Source organism: Eleutherodactylus coqui, chromosome 4 (genome assembly GCF_035609145.1).
Source record: "Eleutherodactylus coqui strain aEleCoq1 chromosome 4, aEleCoq1.hap1, whole genome shotgun sequence".
NCBI lineage: Eukaryota > Metazoa > Chordata > Amphibia > Anura > Eleutherodactylidae > Eleutherodactylus > Eleutherodactylus coqui.
In genome coordinates this window covers 291,981,066-291,999,833 of record NC_089840.1, presented here as the reverse complement: position 1 = coordinate 291,999,833, position 18,768 = coordinate 291,981,066, and the positions used below count along the sequence as shown (strand labels likewise).

At 46.7% G+C, this 18,768-nt stretch overlaps 2 protein-coding genes across 2 annotated transcripts in view; both read left to right on the top strand.

Annotated features, from left to right (window-relative positions):
• Positions 1-8,036, top strand: part of LOC136626788 (alpha-2-macroglobulin-like protein 1) — a 199,997-nt gene extending 191,961 nt beyond the window's left edge. The window contains exons 33-36 of the mRNA XM_066601793.1: positions 2,146-2,214; positions 3,295-3,397; positions 3,881-3,921; positions 7,934-8,036. Coding sequence (XP_066457890.1) covers positions 2,146-2,214; positions 3,295-3,397; positions 3,881-3,918 — 210 coding nt within the window. The 3' untranslated portion in view covers positions 3,919-3,921; positions 7,934-8,036. The remainder of the gene's footprint in view (positions 1-2,145; positions 2,215-3,294; positions 3,398-3,880; positions 3,922-7,933) is intronic.
• LOC136626392 (pregnancy zone protein-like) overlaps positions 1-18,768 on the top strand; it is a 600,260-nt gene that overhangs the window by 292,765 nt on the left and 288,727 nt on the right. The window lies entirely within an intron of this gene.

Below are 18,768 nucleotides of genomic sequence, written 5' to 3'. Positions count from 1 at the left end.
ATGGTGCCCCGGAGAAGAACCCAAAATAGAGCAATTGGGTCTCGTTCTCAAACTCTTCTGAAGGGAAGTAGCTCACATTCAAGAGTTTTATTACAAACATAAAAAACACATAATACAAGGTATAACTTACAGCAAATCAGACTAAAGGGTGCCGGCCGGGCATGTTAGCCAACCCAACTGGGCGTGCTGTCCAATCATATACTAAGAGTAAGGAATGTGGATACAATGTCTAAATATGGTCCCCAGGAAACACGCAAGCCCCCACTAGTAAGGTCAGGTCAGTCTAGTATATGCTGCTTTTACGAGCTTCCGACTAAACTGTACCGACCCCAATAACAAGTGTAACATCGGCCAATTCAGTAGTTGAACATCATCGTCTGGTGCCGGGTGGCAGAACAGGAAAGGGTCGGCTTCCTGCAGTGCTGTTGTCATAGTCCATCGTATCTGTGGCCTACAACACAATTGATTTCAAAGAGCAAAACCGGATTGATTCCAGCCCTGAGTGGCCACCAAGTTCACTGGGCCCAAGCATCTGCCCGCATTTGCTATGTGCTGACAATAGCCCAGTGTGAAGAGTTAAACGTTGGTTCTTCCTCCAAATCTGTCCACATTCATCCAGAAGCAGGAGGATTGGGTTTTATCTGACATCTCCTGGTCCGCAGCCGCGGTCTCTGGTCCTCTGCTCAGCCTATAAGCTGGTGTGATGATATATTCTGGGTTCTGCTCCTCAGTCATTATGACTGTCATCCCAGTGCTACAACCCCTGATTCCTCTCCAGGACCTCCCATGTATCCCGGCCAGAGATGATCACCGCAGGGGTTATAATCACCGCTTCCTCCCACTATTCTGATCTCTGCAGCTCCTCATCATCTGTAGTTTGGACCATCCAGGGCTTCCTTATTCATGAATAGATAGAATGCTGGAGCCATTATAACTTGTGTAGTTGGTCTTCACTTACACAGGGTGAGGGAGACTCCATTGGTAACCAAAGCTGGGGTATTAGAATGTAACCTTTCTGCCTACCCCACCCCTACACATATATACAGTGCCACGTATGCCACTCTTTATAATGTCTACTCACCGGACAAGCTTTATCCCCTTTGTGAGAGCCAATACACCTTTTTTTTCGACAATCACTAATAGGCTTTAAATCTGCACAAGGCGGTTGGCTTGGCTGACTGACAGCCAGGCTCCTGCTCTAATGGGAAAACCCTCAGATCCTGGCAGACCACAGTACAATCGCAAGTTGCCAATGGGTTCCTATGACAGCCTGACAAAGGCCTCAATGTCTGCCATGTTACTCAGCCTATTAGACCCTGCCTCCTGCAGTGTCTAATAGGCTGCTGTCATAGGCTTAGTAGACTGCACTACATAAATAATGCAGTGTACTGTCCTAGCGATTGAACAATCACAACTTCAAGTCTTCTTGAGAGACTACAAGATAGTGTAAAAAAAAGTTCAATAATTTTTATTTTTTTTAAAAGTCCAGCTTAAACAAAATTAGCATTGCCCCCCAACCCCCCACCCCCAATGAAAATACCCACTGTTTTTAAAAAGCAGCACATTATAGGTAATATGTTCATAACAACAGATACAAGGAAATATTTTGTCATTTATATCGCTTAGTGAACGCCATAAAAATAAAAAAAGGAATTCTAGAATTGCTATTTTTCTTTTGTTCACCTAAATGCAATAAAAACAATCCCAAACTCACCAGTACCTCAAACTGGTACCAATAAAAAATACAGCTCCTCCCGCAAAAAAACAAGACCCCACGGAGCTCCGCTGACTGAAAAATAAGAATCGGTCTTAGAATGCAGCAATACAGAGAGGCAGTATTTCTGTGAGGATTTCCATCTTCCACGCTCCCCCCCCAAAAAAATGTAACAAAAGTTCTACAACACATTATATGTACCCCGGACTGCGGCCATTAAAATATACAACTCGTCCCACAGAAAACAAGCCCCATACAACTATGTCAACGAGTTACGGCAACAGCAGTGCGACAATGAAAACCACTTGGTCCTTAAGGCACAAAATAGGCAGGTCACTAAGGGGTTAATGGACACCGTGTGGCCCTCAGTACCTGCAGTTCTTGATCTTCAGTCTCCGATGTAAGATGTAATATTCGGTTATTTGTTGCAGCTGATGAAACTTCCGATGGTGAACAGAGTGGAGAAGGGTGAAGACAGTGTGTCCATCTACATAGAAAAGGTGAGACGTTCGTTCCCATGACGCTGCAGCAACAGACCCGGGGTTCACTATTAAAGCAGAGCTCCACCATATCACTTTAACTGGTCACTATCTTCTTAATAACCTTGCACTTATATGACAACCAATGTGACAACAAGCAAAACTGCAAATCACTTTACTTACCTGAAATGACAATTTGTGCTGAAGAATCTCTCTAAAGTGCTGACGGCTGGGGGCTCCCTTCCTTAGAACTTGATGTCTACTGCCTGCTGCCTTGTGTAGTCTGTCTCTAGCAGCAGGCAACAGGAAAAACAAAAGATCTCAGCAGCACACCTTCAGCCCAATAGGCTCACAAATAGGGAGAGAGGGATAGAATATGGCGTCAAGCCAATAGATGCACGCTCACCTAGGGGATCCGGACTTCAAAGATCCCAATGCAGCATAGAGAAAATGTGTATGGAGAGCAGCATCAAGTAGAAGCTATTTCAGAAAAACATCCTGGAATCTTCAGGGAATCCAAATCCAATTATCATCTTTATTGAGTTAAAAACTCCATCAGCATGAACAACAAAACTTGCGACGTTTCGTCCTTTGCATAGGACGAAACGTCGCAAGTTTTGTTGTTCATGCTGATGGAGTTTTTAACTCAATAAAGATGATAATTGGATTTGGATTCCCTGAAGATTCCAGGATATTTTTCTGAAATAGCTTCTACTTGATGCTGCTCTCCATACACATTTTCTCTAGCAGCAGGCAACAAAGACAGATTGCCAGAAGCAGGCGGAGGGGTCATTGATTACTGTTGTCTCATGCTACAGGATCTCTACTTCAATGTGTGTGCTCTAGGGGAGCAGGATCTCCACTTCTCTGTGCATGACATACAGGACACTGAGCTGACATGATGACCTGGGGTCAATAGTAAAAAACATCATAATGAAAGCAATAAAAAGAGGAAAAAACAGCAATCAGCACTGAAGCATATAAAATATAAGTAGCAACCCGGACAATAAACAGAACAACATGAGGCACAAATGTCCGTGTCTTCTGATACAATAATGTATAGTCATGTAAATCCTTAGCATCTCTCTCCTGTTTTCTCAGGTCACCAATGAGACACAGACCCTGGAGATTCATGCAGAACGGAAGGTTCCAGTGAGCGACCTGAAACCAGCAATCATTAGAATCTATGATTACTACATGAAAGGTAACATAGACCCGCATAGGCATTCATACCCTAGAGAGACCCCTAGCTGGCATCCATTGGGCATCACTCTGGACCTAGTTGACCCCATAGTATACAAACTATGTTAGCCATGAAGGACCCGATGCTTGTCCACCCCAATCCCATCTAAGGGGAAGAGCCAGGTGGACGATCATGCTGCCCTTATTTGCTAACACTGCTGTGCCCACTCTGTGGTGTCTATAACCATCAGCCACCATTGGGAACTACCTTTTTACCTGCAAGATTAACAGGAGTGGGCAGAGTTCTGGTCTATATATGTATATCACAATGATGATAGTGTGAAGGTAGCCTGACTTTACCATGAGATGCACTGTTGGGCACTGCCCACGAGGAGTCCATAGTCATGTCAGTCCCTTCCATCAGACATGTTATTGTCTGGCTGGTCCTTCTGCTGCTTTGCTTGTCCAGCTGTCCTGACTTGTATTTTCTTTTATTTAATTGCAGAGGAGGAGAAGACGGTCAGCTATTTGATGACCTGCTAAGAGGTGAGAGCGGGATCCATAGTACTGCAGTGACAACGCATTGTCCTCTATTCTCCAGATCTGCTCTTTCTGCTCTTCATCTTCACTGTCCTCCATTCTTGGCACATTTCCTTCCTATGACACAGACATGGAAAAAGTCCTGGGGTAACAGTATGTAAATTGATGATGAAGTGGTGTTACCTCATTTGATGCCTTCTAAACGCCCTCACCAGTATTAGTCATGGCATGGCAGCATGAATTATTGGAGTTCCTTATGATTGTAGGTGCCAGATGGATGAGCTTTTTCATCTTCTGAAGTTATGAGGTATCTAACATTTCTCGATACTCAGTGTCATGTGTTTACTGGGAATATGTCATGGAAGGCATTACTACTCCCAGTGGACATTACAGTGTCCACCCACAGACAAGCGACTGCGCCAGAAATCCCATCCACATTCTGTGCAGGAGACCCCACACACATCCTGCAGGTCAGCACAACATTCTTTAGCTTCGATGGAATATAGGATCAGAAGACCACCAGAGTGCCTCTGTTATTACCACAACACTGGACACAGCACCTTATCTGGGCTCGTGAGGTTGGGTATACTGTGTCGCCTAAGCCCATCAGTTATTGGTGCCGGCTACATTTCACTGCTTGGTGACCATTTGCAGCCCTTCATGGACCAAATGTCCCCCACAATGCTGGGATATTGCAGCAGGATAATACATCATACCATCAGGACCTAAAAGCCCTTCTGTCATATAATATGGCCCCAGTGTTATAGCTTAGACATAGTAGGAGGGGGTACTGATCCAGGTATCGGGGTCCAGGATCATCCATTGTAGAATAGCATATTAGGCCAAAAAAGACATGTCCATCAAGTTCAGCTTATTCATCCCTTCAATGTTGATCCAGAGGAAGGCAAAAAAACAAACAAACAATTAGGTAGGAACCAGTTTCCCCCATTTCCTGACTCTAATCTAATCTGGCAATCAGAATAATCCCCAGATCACTGACTCTTCTGAAGTAATTAGTGACTATAACATTTAATAATGTAATCTAATAAAGAAAGGCATCTTGAACTCATTTATCGAGTTCGCCATCACCACGTCCTCAGTCAGAAAGTTCCACAGTCTCACTGCTCTTACAGTGAAGAATCCCCTTCTAAATTGGTGTAGAAACCTTCTTTCCTCTAGATGTAGAGGGCGCCACCTTGTTACAGTCACAGTCCTGGGTATAATAGGTGATGGGAGAGATCTCTGTACTGACCCCTGATGTATCTATACATAGTTATTAGAGCGCCCCCTTGTTACAGTCCTGAGTATAATAGATGATGGGAGGGATCTGTATATGTATGTATATATATATATATATATATATATATATATATATATATATATATATATATATATATATAAACTAAATAATCTCAATTTTGATAACCTCTCTGCGTATTGTAGTCCACCCATTGCAATTATTACTTTATTTGCGTACTTTTGAACCCGCTCAAGCTCTGATATGTCCTTCTTAAGTACCTCTGGTGTTCTCCACTGTGATTGTCCTTCAGTTCTTTCACATCAACTCCGTGATATTAACAATGGTGGTGCAGATATATAGATCTAATCATCCTTCAGTATAAATACACATCCATGCTCTTCTTCACTTAGAACACATGATGCTCCAAATTCATTGACCTGAAATGCATCCACCTAAATCCTATGGTCACTGATCTTCAGATTCTAGTCTGAGTCTTCCCAACTTCCATCCTTACACCTTGCCCATCCCAACTTCTCAACTTCATGCCCAGTTCTTACTCAAGGTCATTTTACAATGCTTTTCCCTTGCCTATGATGTCTATCGGGAGGATGGCTGTTTGACTCATTTGAATAAATAAACCAACCCCATTCTTTGTCTCTTGTCTCTTATTGCTCATAATGTCAACACAAAGGGCCTGCTGCTGCAACCGAGCCAGGATCGAAGGTTCCAATACCACTCGCCAGTTAATTTCTCCTCCCTGGAAACCCCTTTAAAGTAGGACACATCTGCATGAGGGGTTATTCAACTGAATGCTATGTCTCAGTTTGGACACCAGTAACATGATTGCCACATCAGCTTATTTGAGGAAAATGCTTGTTTTCATTAGATTAATTATTTTAAAGTGGGTTTTGTGGACACATGAGCAAATTAATCTGCCACTGAGACAAATTGATTCACTCCTGATTTCCAAAAGGAAAGGAAGAATACAAAAGTTATTCCCAAATCTTGTATCTGAAGAATCCATTGACTCCACTTGTGTTTTGATTGTCAAAGAGTTTTCCAAGGTTGTTTGTAGCTTGTGATAGACCCTCCTGTGGGGTGGAACTTTACTCTCTCTCATAGGAGAAGTTTATTACAGATGAAGTGAGAAGGTTAAATGAATCTTGACTTACCTAAGTCTACAGAGATAAATGTTTATTTAGGTATCTAATTTCTCAAGGATGAATGTTTCCTTAGTCCCCAGGACTAAATGTCTCCTCAGTTTCCTAACATTCTGGGGGTGAATATCTCAATTCCCAATGCCCCATGGGTGAGTGTCTACTTAGAGATCTAAGTCCTTGGGGATGAATGTCTCCTTAATTCCCTGAGGAAACTGAGGAGACATTTACTCACAGTGACAAAATCCGTAGGTTTGAATGCTTACTTGGTTCCCTAAATCCTCAGGAATTCATTGAATTGTTAATGTTAGATAATTGATAAAGCTAAATAAATGTCGACTTAAGGTCCATTTAGATGGGAAAATTGTCGGGGAAACTATGCCCAACACTCGTCCTTTCATGTCCTCGCTCCCGCGCGGTCACACGGGGGCTAGTACTGCTGACTCACTCACAGAGCAGCCAGCGGGAAGGTGTGGCGGCTGCAGGAAATTTTTCTCCTCAAGCTCCCCTGTCCCTCTCCATTGACTTAACATAGCATCCGTTCAATACTAAGTGGCTGCTATTTACACTGAATGGTGAGCTGTCAGCTCATCGTCCTTTGTTTATGCTGCGTAAATGATGGACGATGAGCTGATCACTCCTCGTTTAGTGTAAATAGTGGCTGTTCAGTATTGAATGACCACTATGTTAAGTCAATGGAGAGGGGTGGGGGAGCACGAGGAGAGAACTCTCCTCCTGCCGCCCCGCTATGTGCTAATGATACTAGCTCCCGGCCAACAGCACGGGAACTAGCATGTGCGGGGACGAGTGTCGGGCACAGTTTGCCCGACACTTGTCCCATCTAAATGGCAAATTAGTTCCCTAAATCCCCATCTATGAATGTCTGTTTAGGGATCCAAGTCGTTAGCAATGAAAATCTCTTCAGTTCCCTAATTCTCCGGAAGTGAATGTCTACTCAGTTCCCAATGTCCATGGGGGTGAAAATCTCCTCAGCTTCCTAAGTCCCCAGCTATGAAATGTCTATGTAGTTCCCTAAATCCTCAGGAATTCATTCAGTTCTTAAGATTAGATTATTGATAGACAACTTAGTTGACATTCAGTTAACTTTATCAGTGATGAATGTTTCCTTAGTTCCCTAAATCCCCAGGAGTGAATATCTTCTCAGTTCACTAAGTCCCTAGGAATGAGTGTCTACTCAGTTCCCCAAGTCATTTGGGGTGCATGTCTCCTCAGTTCCCAAAATCTCCAGAAATGCATACAATTATTACTTCACAGGAACCAACAATTTTCATTAATCCCTTAAAAAAAAAAAAGGGTGCTTCAAAAGCACACAAATTAAAGGGTGTCCTGCTGCTGGAGTTCCAGTGATCTTCTGTAATATGTATACAGGTTATTTGGTCCAACGACATGCTTAATGCAGGATTCACTAAATCATGCCAGACAAATGTCTGCCCAGCCTCTGTTTGAAGACTTCCATTAAAGGAGAATTCACCACCTCATGCGGCAACCTGTTCCACTCATAGTAGATGAATCTGTTTTCAATTCCCTGCAGTGCCCTGAAAAGGCACTCATTACCTTGTTTGCACTACAGCTTCTAATTTCATCTCTTTTTTTTGCGCAGACATTCCTTGCTGGGAGATTCTGGCTTTGGAGTCACCCCTGAAGAGCTTTGTCGCCCTGTTCCGCAAAGTGTTGTCTTCTTGTATCTGCTGCATATTCACTGCTTATGAATAAACCTTCTGTGCTTCATCCTGCCACGTGTCCTATTATTATTACCGGAACAGCAAGTGACATGCATTTTCTAGACCTCCAAGAGCATGTCTAGGATGCTTTCTTCCATAAACAGCACCATTCCTATCCGTGAGTCATGTCTGGGATTGTAGTCCAGCTCCACTGAAGTGAATGAGGCTGAGCTGCAATATCAGACATAACCTGTGCATAGAAGTGGCGCTGTCTTTGGAAGAAAGTCGCCATAGTATAGTAAACCTGGGGACTCTTTACAAATAACAAGACGGTGAACGACTGCCCCTAGGTGCTAAGGCATGTGATAAATATGGTGACAGTTTTTAGCATCCTCTTACCTTATGTTAGTTCCTCATGGTATCTGCCAACAGCCGAAGGGTTTGGCTTCACTGAAAAGGAGTGTGGCTTAAGCGCTTCTTTTCCTGTCAAATTGCACCAACATTTTGGCGCAAAACCCATTTAAACATTAAACCAACTAAGAGGTTATATAAACAAAGACCAGACAGTCTAAACATGCAACAGATTTATCATCAAGCATGAGTCAGTCTGATAAACAATTGTCTGCATAATGTTGGGTTTAGACATAAAGATATACTGAGGGATAGCTAATAGAGATGAGTGAGCTTACTCTTCAGAGCTTGATGCTCGCTCGAGTATTAGGGTGTTCGAGATGCTCGTTACTCGAGACGAACACCATGCGGTACTCAAGTCAATTCCATTTACTTCCCTGCATGTTTAGTGCTATTTTCTGGCCAATAGACATGCAGGGAGGGCATTACCACTTCCTGCTGTGACGTGCCAGCCCTATCCCACCCCACCGGAAGTGAGTGGCTGGTGAGATCAAGTGACCGCCAAGTACTTAAAGCGGTCCCGCCCGCGGCTCGCCTAAGACACACGCTGGCAGAGATTAGGGAGGGTGCTGCTGGTGCTATAGTGAGAGTGTTGGCGTCTGCAAGAACCACAACAGCCCTTCTTAGGGCCACAGCTCACCTAGTGCATTACTGTTGTGGCTGCTGTGAGCAGTTTTGCACACATTATTTTTTATGTATATCGGGCGTGCAGGCTGTAGCGTTCTCAGGCTGCAGTCTGTACATGAGTATAGGGGCAGTATTGGTCAGGCAGGGACAGTGGTAGTGTAGAATCCTGTCTACAAAAACCCCAACGGTTCTTCTTAGGGCAACCTGCGACCGTGTGCATTTAACTCCGTGGTTGATGGGAGTTGTAGTACCTCTGCATTGCACAGCCTAGCCTGCGTGCAGCCTTCAGTTATAAATATTTTTCTGTCCGCACTTCGCGTAGCCTCACTGCAGTGTGCCTCTAAGTGTACGCCAAGAAACCACACATTTTCTACAATGCTCTGTTATACGTGTGCTGTCTCAGAAGTTCACGGTCTGCCCGACACCCATAGATTGAAAGTGCAATACACACTGCCTAGCCTCAGGCTGCATTGCAGAGTAAAATAAGGAGATTTAAACAAAAATTCCTTTTTACGGCTAACGCTTACCCAGTGCATTTACCTGTGTGGCCTGTGGGACTTCACGCCCATCCAAACTGCATAGTTCACAGCCTTCCTTATAATTAATCTATGGCTTCATTTTGCGTTATATTACTGCTGGCAGCCACCAACTGCGCGGCAATAATTCACAAACATTTTTACACCGCTCTGTCTCTGCTCGATTCTTAATCCAGCATGCTGAGGGGTAGGGGCAGAGGACGTGGATGCGGTCGCAGTCGAGGACACAGAGTCCCAAGTGAGGGTGTGGGCATAGGATGAGTTCCTGGTCCAGGTGAATCGCAGCCGGCTGCTGCAGGAGTAGGAGAGAGGACAGTTTCTGGGGTCCCCAGCTTCATATCGCAATTTTTGGGTCCACGTCGTAGACCTTTATTAAAAAATGAGCAGTGTGAGCAGGTCCTGTCGTGGATAGCAGAAAATGCATCCAGCAATGTATTGACCACCCAGTCTTCTACGCCGTCCACTGCTGCAACTCTGAATCCTCTGGCTGCTGTTCCTCCTTCCTCCCAGCCTCCTCACTCCATGAAAATGACACATTCTGAGGAGCAGGCAGACTCCCAGGAACTGTTCTCGGGCCCCTGCACAGATTGGGCAGCAATGGTTTCTCTCCCACCGTACGAGTTTATCGTGACCGATGCCCAACCTTTGGAAAGTTCCCGGGGTCCGGGGGATGAGGCTGGGGACTTCCAGCAACTGTCTCAAGAGCTTTCAGTGGGTGAGGAGGACGATGACGATGAGACACAGTGAGGTAGTAGTGAGGGCAGTAAGTCCGAGGGAGGAGCGCACAGAGGATTCGGAGGAAGGGCCGGTGGACGATGAGGTGACTGACCCCACCTGGTGTGATAAGCCAAATGAGGACAGGTCTTCAGAGGGGGAGGCAATTGCAGCTGCAGGACAAGTTGGAAGAGGCAGTCGATTGGCCAGGGGTAGAGGCAGGGCCAGAGCGAATAATCCACCACCTATTTCCCAAAGCACCCCCTCGCGTCAAGCCACTGTGCAGAGGCCAAGTTGTTCTAAGGTGTAGCAGTTTTTCACTGAGACCACGGACGACCGACGAACTGTCGCGCCAAGATCAGCCGGGGAGCCACCACCACCAGCCTCACCACCACCAGCATGCGCAGGCATATGATGGCCAAGCACCCCACAAGGTAAGACGAAGGCCGTTCACTGCCTCCGGCTTGCGCCACTGCCTCTCCCCCAGTGCCCCAAGCTGCCACTGAGATCCAACCCACCTCTCACGACACAGGCACGAGCGTCTCCTGGCCAGGACCCACACCCTCACCCCATCCAGCAATGTCTCTCAGTGCAGCGTCCAGCTGTCGCTAAGAGAATCGCTGGAGCGAAAGCGCAAATACGCCATCACGCACCCGCACGCTCAAGCTTTAAATGTCCACATAGCCAAATTGATCAGCCTGGAGACGCTCCCCTACAGGCTTGTGGAAACTGAGGCTTTTAAAAACATGATGGCGGTGGCAGCCCCGCGCTACTCTGTCCCCAGTCGCCACTATTTTTCATGGTGTGCCTTCCCAGCCCTGCACGACCACGTCTCACGCAACATTATACGCGCCCTCACCAACTCGGTTACTGGCAAGGGCCACTTAACAACGGACACGTGGACAAGCACAGGCGGGCAGGCCCACTATATCTCCCTGACGGCACATTGGGTGAATTTAGTGAAGGCTGGGACTGAGTCAGAGCCTGGGACCACTCATGTCCTACCCACCCCCAGAATTGCGGGCCCCAGATCGGTGCTGGTTTCTGCGGCGGTATATGCCACCTCCACTAAACCTTCCTCCTCCTCCTCCTCCAATGCAACTTCTACCTCGCAATAAAGACGTGTCAGTAGCAGCACGTCGCCAGCAGTTGGTGTCGGGCAGCGTGGCAGCACAGCGGTGTGCAAGCTTCAGCAGGCCGTGCTGAAACTACTCAGCTTTGGAGAGAAGAGGCACATGGCCCACGAACTGTTGGACGGTCTGACAGAGCAGACCGACCTCTGGCTTTTGCCGCTGAGCCTCCAACCTGGCGTGGTCGTGTGTGACAACGGCCGTAACCTGGTGGTGGCTCTGCAGCTTGGCAGCCTCACACATGTGCCATGCCTGGCCAACATCTTTAACTTGGTGGTTCAGCGGTTTCTGAAAGGCTACCCACACTTGTCAGACCTCCTCGGCAAGGTACGCCGGGTCAGCACACATTTCCGCAAGTCCAACACGGATGCTGCCACCCTGCGGAGCCTGCAACATTGGTTTAATCTGCCAGTGCACCGACTGCTTTGCGACATGTCCACCAGGTGGAACTCTACGCTCAACATGTTGTCGCGACTGTATGAGCAGCGTAGAGCAATAGTGAAATACCAACTCCAACATGGGCGGCGCAGTGGGAGTCAGCCTCCTCAATTCTTTACAGAGGAGTGGGCCTGGATGGCAGATATCTGCCAGGTCCTTGGAAACTTTGAGGAGTCTACCCTGATGGTGAGCGGTGATGCTGCATTCATTAGCGTCACCATTCCCCTGCTATGCCTGTTGAGAAGTTCCCTGCAAAGCATAAAGGCTGACGCTTTGCGGTCGGAAACGGAGGTGGGGGAAGACAGTATGCTGCTGGATAGTCAGAGCACCCTCATGTCAATATCTCAGCATGTTGAGGAGGAGGGGGAGGAGCATGAGGAGGAAGAGACAGCTGGGCCCACTGCAGAGGGTACCCATGCTTCTTGCCTCTCATCCATTCAGCGTGTATGGCCTGAGGAGGAGGAGGATCCTCAAAGTGATCTTCCTAGTGAGGACAGCCATATGTTGCGTACAGGTACCCTGGCACACATGGTTGACTTTATGTTAGCATGCCTTTCTCGTGACCCTCGCGTTAGACGCATTCTGGCCACGACGGATTACTGGGTGTACACACTGCTTGACCCACGGTACAAGGAGAACCTTTCCACTCTCATTCTTGAAGAGGAAAGGGGTTTGAGAGTGATGCAATACCACAGGGCCCTGGTGGACAAACTGATGGTAAACTTCCCATATGACAGTGCTAGTGGCAGAAGGCACAGTTCCGAGGGCCAAGTAGAAGGGGAGGCGCGGAGATCAGGCAGCATGTTCAGCGCAGGCAGGGGAACACTCTCCAAGGCCTTTGCCAGCTTTATGGCTCCCCAGCAAGACTGTGTCACACCTCCCCAGTCCAGGCTGAGTCGGAAGGAGCACTGTAAGAAGATGGTGAGGGAGTACGTAGCCGATCGTACCACCGTCCTCCGTTATGCCTCTGCTCCGTACAACTACTGGGTGTCAAAGCTGGACACGTGGCCCGAACTCGGGCTGTATGCCCTGGAGGCGTTGACTTGCCCTGCGGCTAGCATCTTGTCAGAGAGGGTGTTTAGTGCAGCTGGGGGAATCATCACGGACAAGCGTACCCGCCTGTCAACTGACAGTGCTGACAGGCTTACACTCATAAAGATGAACAAAGCCTGGATTTCCCCAGACTTCTCTTCTCCACCAGCAGACAGCAGCGCTACCTAAAGACCTTTGTCAATCTGCGTATGATAATCGTCCGGCTCCTCCTCCTAAAACTAGCGTAATCACCTCGAACGCCCAATTTTTCTGTGGGCCAAAAGTCTCATATAACTTTTCTAAATATTATTTATCTGTTTCAATTCTCATTAAAGCATTGAAACTTCCACCTGAACCAATTTTTATTTTGACTGGGCTGCCTCCATGCCTAGTTAAAAATTAAGCCACAGTACGCTAAGCGATTAATGGGTTTCACCTGCCCTCTGGGTTGGGCATGGGCAATTTTTTGTGCGGTACATTTGTACTGTCGGTACACCAATTTTTCGGGCCCTCGCCTACAATGTAATCCAAATAATTTTTATGGGCTTCGCCTGCACTCATGCTACACCAGTGTGTCTGGGGTTGGCCTACACTTTTGCTACAGAAATGTAACTCTGTTCTGCCAACCTATACTTCTGCCACAGTAATGCTACAGGGGTCTGACTCTACTTCAGCAACAGAAATGTAACTTCGGTCTGCCGATACTTCTGCTCCTGAAATGTTACCTTGGTTGGTGTATACTGTTACTACTGTAGTTTTACTAATACTGGGCTCTGCCCATACTGCTTCAACGGAAATGTTACTGGGGTATGTGTATACTGCTATAACAGAAATGTAACTAATAGTGGGCTCTGCCCATACTGCTTCTACGTAAATGTTACTGGGGCCTGTCTATACTGCTACTACTGAAATGTTACAAATACTATGCTCTCCCTACACTGCTAAAAGAGAAATGTTTTTCTGCTGCTTTGACCATACTGCTTCTACGTAAATGTTACTGGGGCCTGTCTATACTGCTATTACTGAAATGTTACAAATGCTGTACTCTCCCTACACTGCTGCCAGGGAAATGTTTATCTGCTGCTTTGCCCATACTGCTTCTACGTAAATGTTACTGGGGTCTGACTATACTGCTACTACTAAAATGTAACAAATGCTGTACTCTCCCTACACTGCTGCAAGGGAATTGTGAATCTGCTGCTTTGTCCATATTGCTTTTATGTTAATGTTACTGGGGTCTGACTATACTGCTACTACTGAAATGTTACAGATGCTGTACTCTCCCTACACTGCTGCAAGGGAATTGTGAATCTGCTGCTTTGTCCATACTGCTTTTACGTTAATGTTACTGGGGTCTGACTATACTGCTACTACTGAAATGTTAAAAAAATATGCTCTCCCTACACTGCTGTCAGGGAAATGTGAATTTGCAGCTTTGTCCATTCTGCTTCAACGTAAATGTTACTGGGGTCTGTCTATACTGTTATTACAACTGAAAAGTTACCGCTCTCTGTCTATACTGCTGCAAATGAAATGTTACTGGGCTCAGCCTACACTGCTGCAAAGGAAATGTTACTGGGGTCTGTCTATACTGTTACTACTGAAATGTTACTAATACTGGGCTCTGCCTATACTGCTGCTACTGCTATGTTACAGGGTTGTGGAAATGGAGGCTTCCCAAAGACATGATGGTGGCGAGGCCACGCTACTAGGTTCCCCAGGCGCGACAACTTTTCAGTGACGAGGTCACTGGGAAGGTGCATATAACCACGGACACGGGGACAGGACACGTACTGCCTCAAAAACATTCCCGTCCTCCTCCTCCAAAAATGAAAACATTCTTGGCAAATGCTTTTGTAGTGGTCCGTCTGGCGGCAGTCCAAGAATTTCACCTTAAACAGCACAATAAGAGAGCCCCCCCGCCCCCCCACGGCCCACTTAATCCTGGCCACATCCTGAAAACCAACTAAATATAACCGCGGTAGTATTACGTTATCTCTAGCTGAAGCTTTCAGCCAACTAGTAGAGCATTGGTGGCTTAAAAGTTCTTGGTACTGCTAAGTCCAAAGATTAGCGTACAGCTGAGGTCGGAATACAGGTGACTATAGAACACACCATCCCTGCAGGGCAAGGGACTGAGTTTCAGCAGGTACCGACCCTAAATGGAAGCAGGCCAGCTAAGAACCACATACTCTCTGAATGATTTTGGACTGACCGATGATGAGGCCTTTACTTGTGATCATCTTTGGTAATTCCTAAGAAAGATGCTTGCGTGGTAGTAGCCGGAAACTTGGATTGCTATTTGCTAACACTTTGAAATGGACAACGGAAACCATAGGAATGAAGCCTTTCCATTTTCTAGCTTGAGATGAGGAGTGCAGCCTTTCAGTACCTTGAGTATCCTTTTCATTGCAATGAAATGCCCCTCTCTTGTCTTAGAAAATACTAGCTTTTCCACATAGGTGTTGTCAATCTGTCTATACTGTTACTACTGAAATCCTACTAATACTGGGCTATGCCTATCCTGCTGTTACGGAAATGTTACAGGGGTCTGTCGATACCGTTACTACTGAAATGTAACTGATACTGTGCTCTGCCTATACTGCAGCTACTGAAATGTTACTGGGTTCCGTCTATACTGTAACTGCAGAAGTGTTAATAGGGTCTCCCTAGACTTCTGCAACATAACTGTTAGTGGGGTGTGCGTATACCTTAGCTACAGGAGTATTACAGGGGTCGGTGCATACTATGGGTGCACTAAGTGTTCCCATCGTGGTGTTCCACGTACATGGCCCAAAAAAAAATTACCCAGTCTGACTGGGGCATGCAGTGTGGGCCGAAGCCCACCTGTATTTAATCTGACGTTAGCTCTGCTGTCCAGGGCACTGCAATGGGATCTATTTATGTACCGCCGGTGGGTTCCAGGGATCCACCCATGCTGTGGGTCCACAGGGACTTCACATAGGGGATTTGTACCTGCCTGTGTCTGTGTATTGAAAAACCTCGGTCTGACTGGGGCATGCAGTGTGGGCTAAAGCCCACCTGTATTTTATCTGCCATTACCTCAGCTGTGCAGGGCAATGCAATGGGATTTATTTATGTACCGCCGGTGGCTTCCTGGGACCCACCCATGCTGTCGGTCCACACGGACTTCACGTTAGGGAGTGGTATCTGCCTGTGTCGACTTATAAAAAACCCCAGTCAGACTGGGGCATGCAGTGTGGGCCGAAGCCCACCTGCATTTTATTTGACGTTACCTCAGCTATGCAGGGCAATGCAATGGGATTTATTTATGTACCGCCGGTGGCTTCTTGGGACCCACCCATGCTGTTGGTCCACGCGGAGTTGTACCTGCCTGTGTCTATTTACAAAAACCCCAGTCTGACTGGGGCATGCAGTGTAGGCCGAGGCCCACCTGTATTTAATCTGACGTTAGCTCTGCTGCCCAGGGCACTGCAATAGGATGTATTTATGTACTGCCGGTGGGTTCCAGGGAGCCACCCATGCTGTGGGTGCACACAGAATTCCCATTGCGGAGTTGTACCTGCCTGTGACTATTTATAAAAAAAACCCAGTCTGACTGGGGCATGCAGTGTGGGCCGAAGCCAACCTGTATTTAATCTGATGTTAGCTCTACTATCCGGGGCACTGCACTGGGACAAACTACAGGAGCAATACAGTGCTAATGAGACGTGCACAACTACGCTAGCATTGGAGTCCGCTGTAGGCCCGCAATTGCTGAGGGTTTGTGCAGAGGCCTATGTCCTGGGTGCAGTGAAAGTCCGCTTTCTGCCTAGGATTGCTGAAGCTGTGGGCCAAGGCCTATGTCGTGGGCCCGATGTAAGTCTGCCATGTTTGGCCGTTCAGATCTATTTTTTGTTCATGTCTTGGGTTTCCTAGGACCCACCTATGCTGTTGGTGCAAACTTAGTTCCCATCGCTGTGTTTGACCTGTCTGGCACAAAGACACTGACTGACTTGGGTAGGGGGCAGAGCGCAGATGGCTTTCCCCTTGCAGTGTCGATTGAGCTATGCGACACCTTGACAGAATGAATACTGTGTGGCACATGGATTCCCCATTTCTATGCCCACGTTTGCAGCTCCTGACGGAGGTGGCACAGGATTGGATTTCTCATTGCTTCTGTAAAGCATTGTGGGCTATCACCCTGCCCCTTTTAAAGAGAGTCGCTGACTGGCCCTGCCAACCCTCTGCAGTGTGTGCCTCCGGTTCCTCCTGATCGCAGACACACTTATAAATAGACATGAGGGTGGTGTGGCTATGCAGCCAGCGTGTGGCATGAGGGCAGCTGAAGGCTGCACAGGGACACTTTGGTGTGTGCTGCGGACGCAGGGTCGTGCGGGGGGTTGGGCAGCATGTAACCCAGGAGAAGAGGCAGCAGTGTGTCCCGCAGGCAGTGATTGTGCTTGGTTGGAGGTAGTGTGGTGCTTAGCAAAGGTGTGCCTTGCTAATGAGGGTTTGTCCAAAGTAAAAATTGTTAGGGGGGGGGGGTGGCTCACTCTTGCCGCTTTTGTGGCTTAATAGTAGGACCTGGGAACCTGAAATGCAGCCCAGCATGTTGCCCCTCACCTGCCCTATCCGTTTCTGTGTCGTTTCCATCACTTTCTTGGGTTTTCCAAATTTTCACCAATAAAAACCTTAGCGGAGCATGGGTGATATACAAAAATGCTCAAGTCGTCCACTGACTTCAATGGGGTACTCGAAACGAACCCCTTGAGCATCGCGGAAAGTTCTACTCGAGCAACGAGCACCCGAACATTTTGGTGCTCGCTCATCTCTACATATTTGCAAAATATGAATTTTTTTTTTCTTCGCTAAATTGCATTAACTCCTGAAAAGAAAATGTGGGGTCAAAATCCTCCTGACCCCCTCAGTGTATACATTAATATGTGTATTTTTTATAGGGTCATTCTGATACCTATGAGCCTTTGCAATCTTGGCTTGGTGTAGGAAAACAAAGTGTTTCTCAAAATGTTGATTATTAATGGTAAATTTGTACGTCTCCTAAATGCTTAAAAAAACTAAGCTTTTTCAAATGTGCTTCCAGAATAAAGTAAACAGATGGAAATATATACTTCATCAAAAATGTGTCCAGTATGTTTGCACATAATTAAGATGTTGAAGTTGAAAATGTGAAAAAATAGTTTTTTTCGGTGTGGCCATTCCGTGAGAATTCCACTAAAATTCCGTCCCATGTGACCCCAGCCTAACTGTGCAATGTGTGTATACTGTATATACACATTGTATAATTATTATTTTTTTACAGTACAGGAGAACTGGTCCTGTGCAGTATATAGGTATAGAGAAGGGATCCTGCTAATCCCCTGTATATTTTGTGATCAGCGTGGAACTCAGTAGAGTTATACAGACCAATTGTGATGGATCCGTAAGTGCTGCTGTCGCCTTTAGTTGGCACAGTCACCTTATATCTGTAGCCTGTGGACAAAGAGCGGACATGTCATGTGTGGAAGCAGTAAGTTTTACAATATTATTAGACCTGTAACCATTAGGATAGACAGGGGTGGGCTGGGCCAGTGGGTAGGGAGGCATGAGCCCTGAGGGGCCAGTTCCTCAGCAAGTGTTCAGGGCTGCCTCTCCTACTACCTACTGGAGTTAAAGGCCACAGCGGGAGCTATGTTAAAAAATTGAGGCCAGAGAGGAAGCTCTATAAAAACTTGGGGCTATGGAGGGGTCAATATTAAAAAGTGTAGACCACAGAAGGGTCACTTTCACTGAGTGGAGGCTACAAAAGAGTCACTATTATTTAGTGGGCCCCCGTGGACCAACAGACAGTACACTATGACTATAGGGATACAAAGTGTATTAGGGTTTTTACTAGAGATGAGCGAGTATACTCGCTAAAGGCAA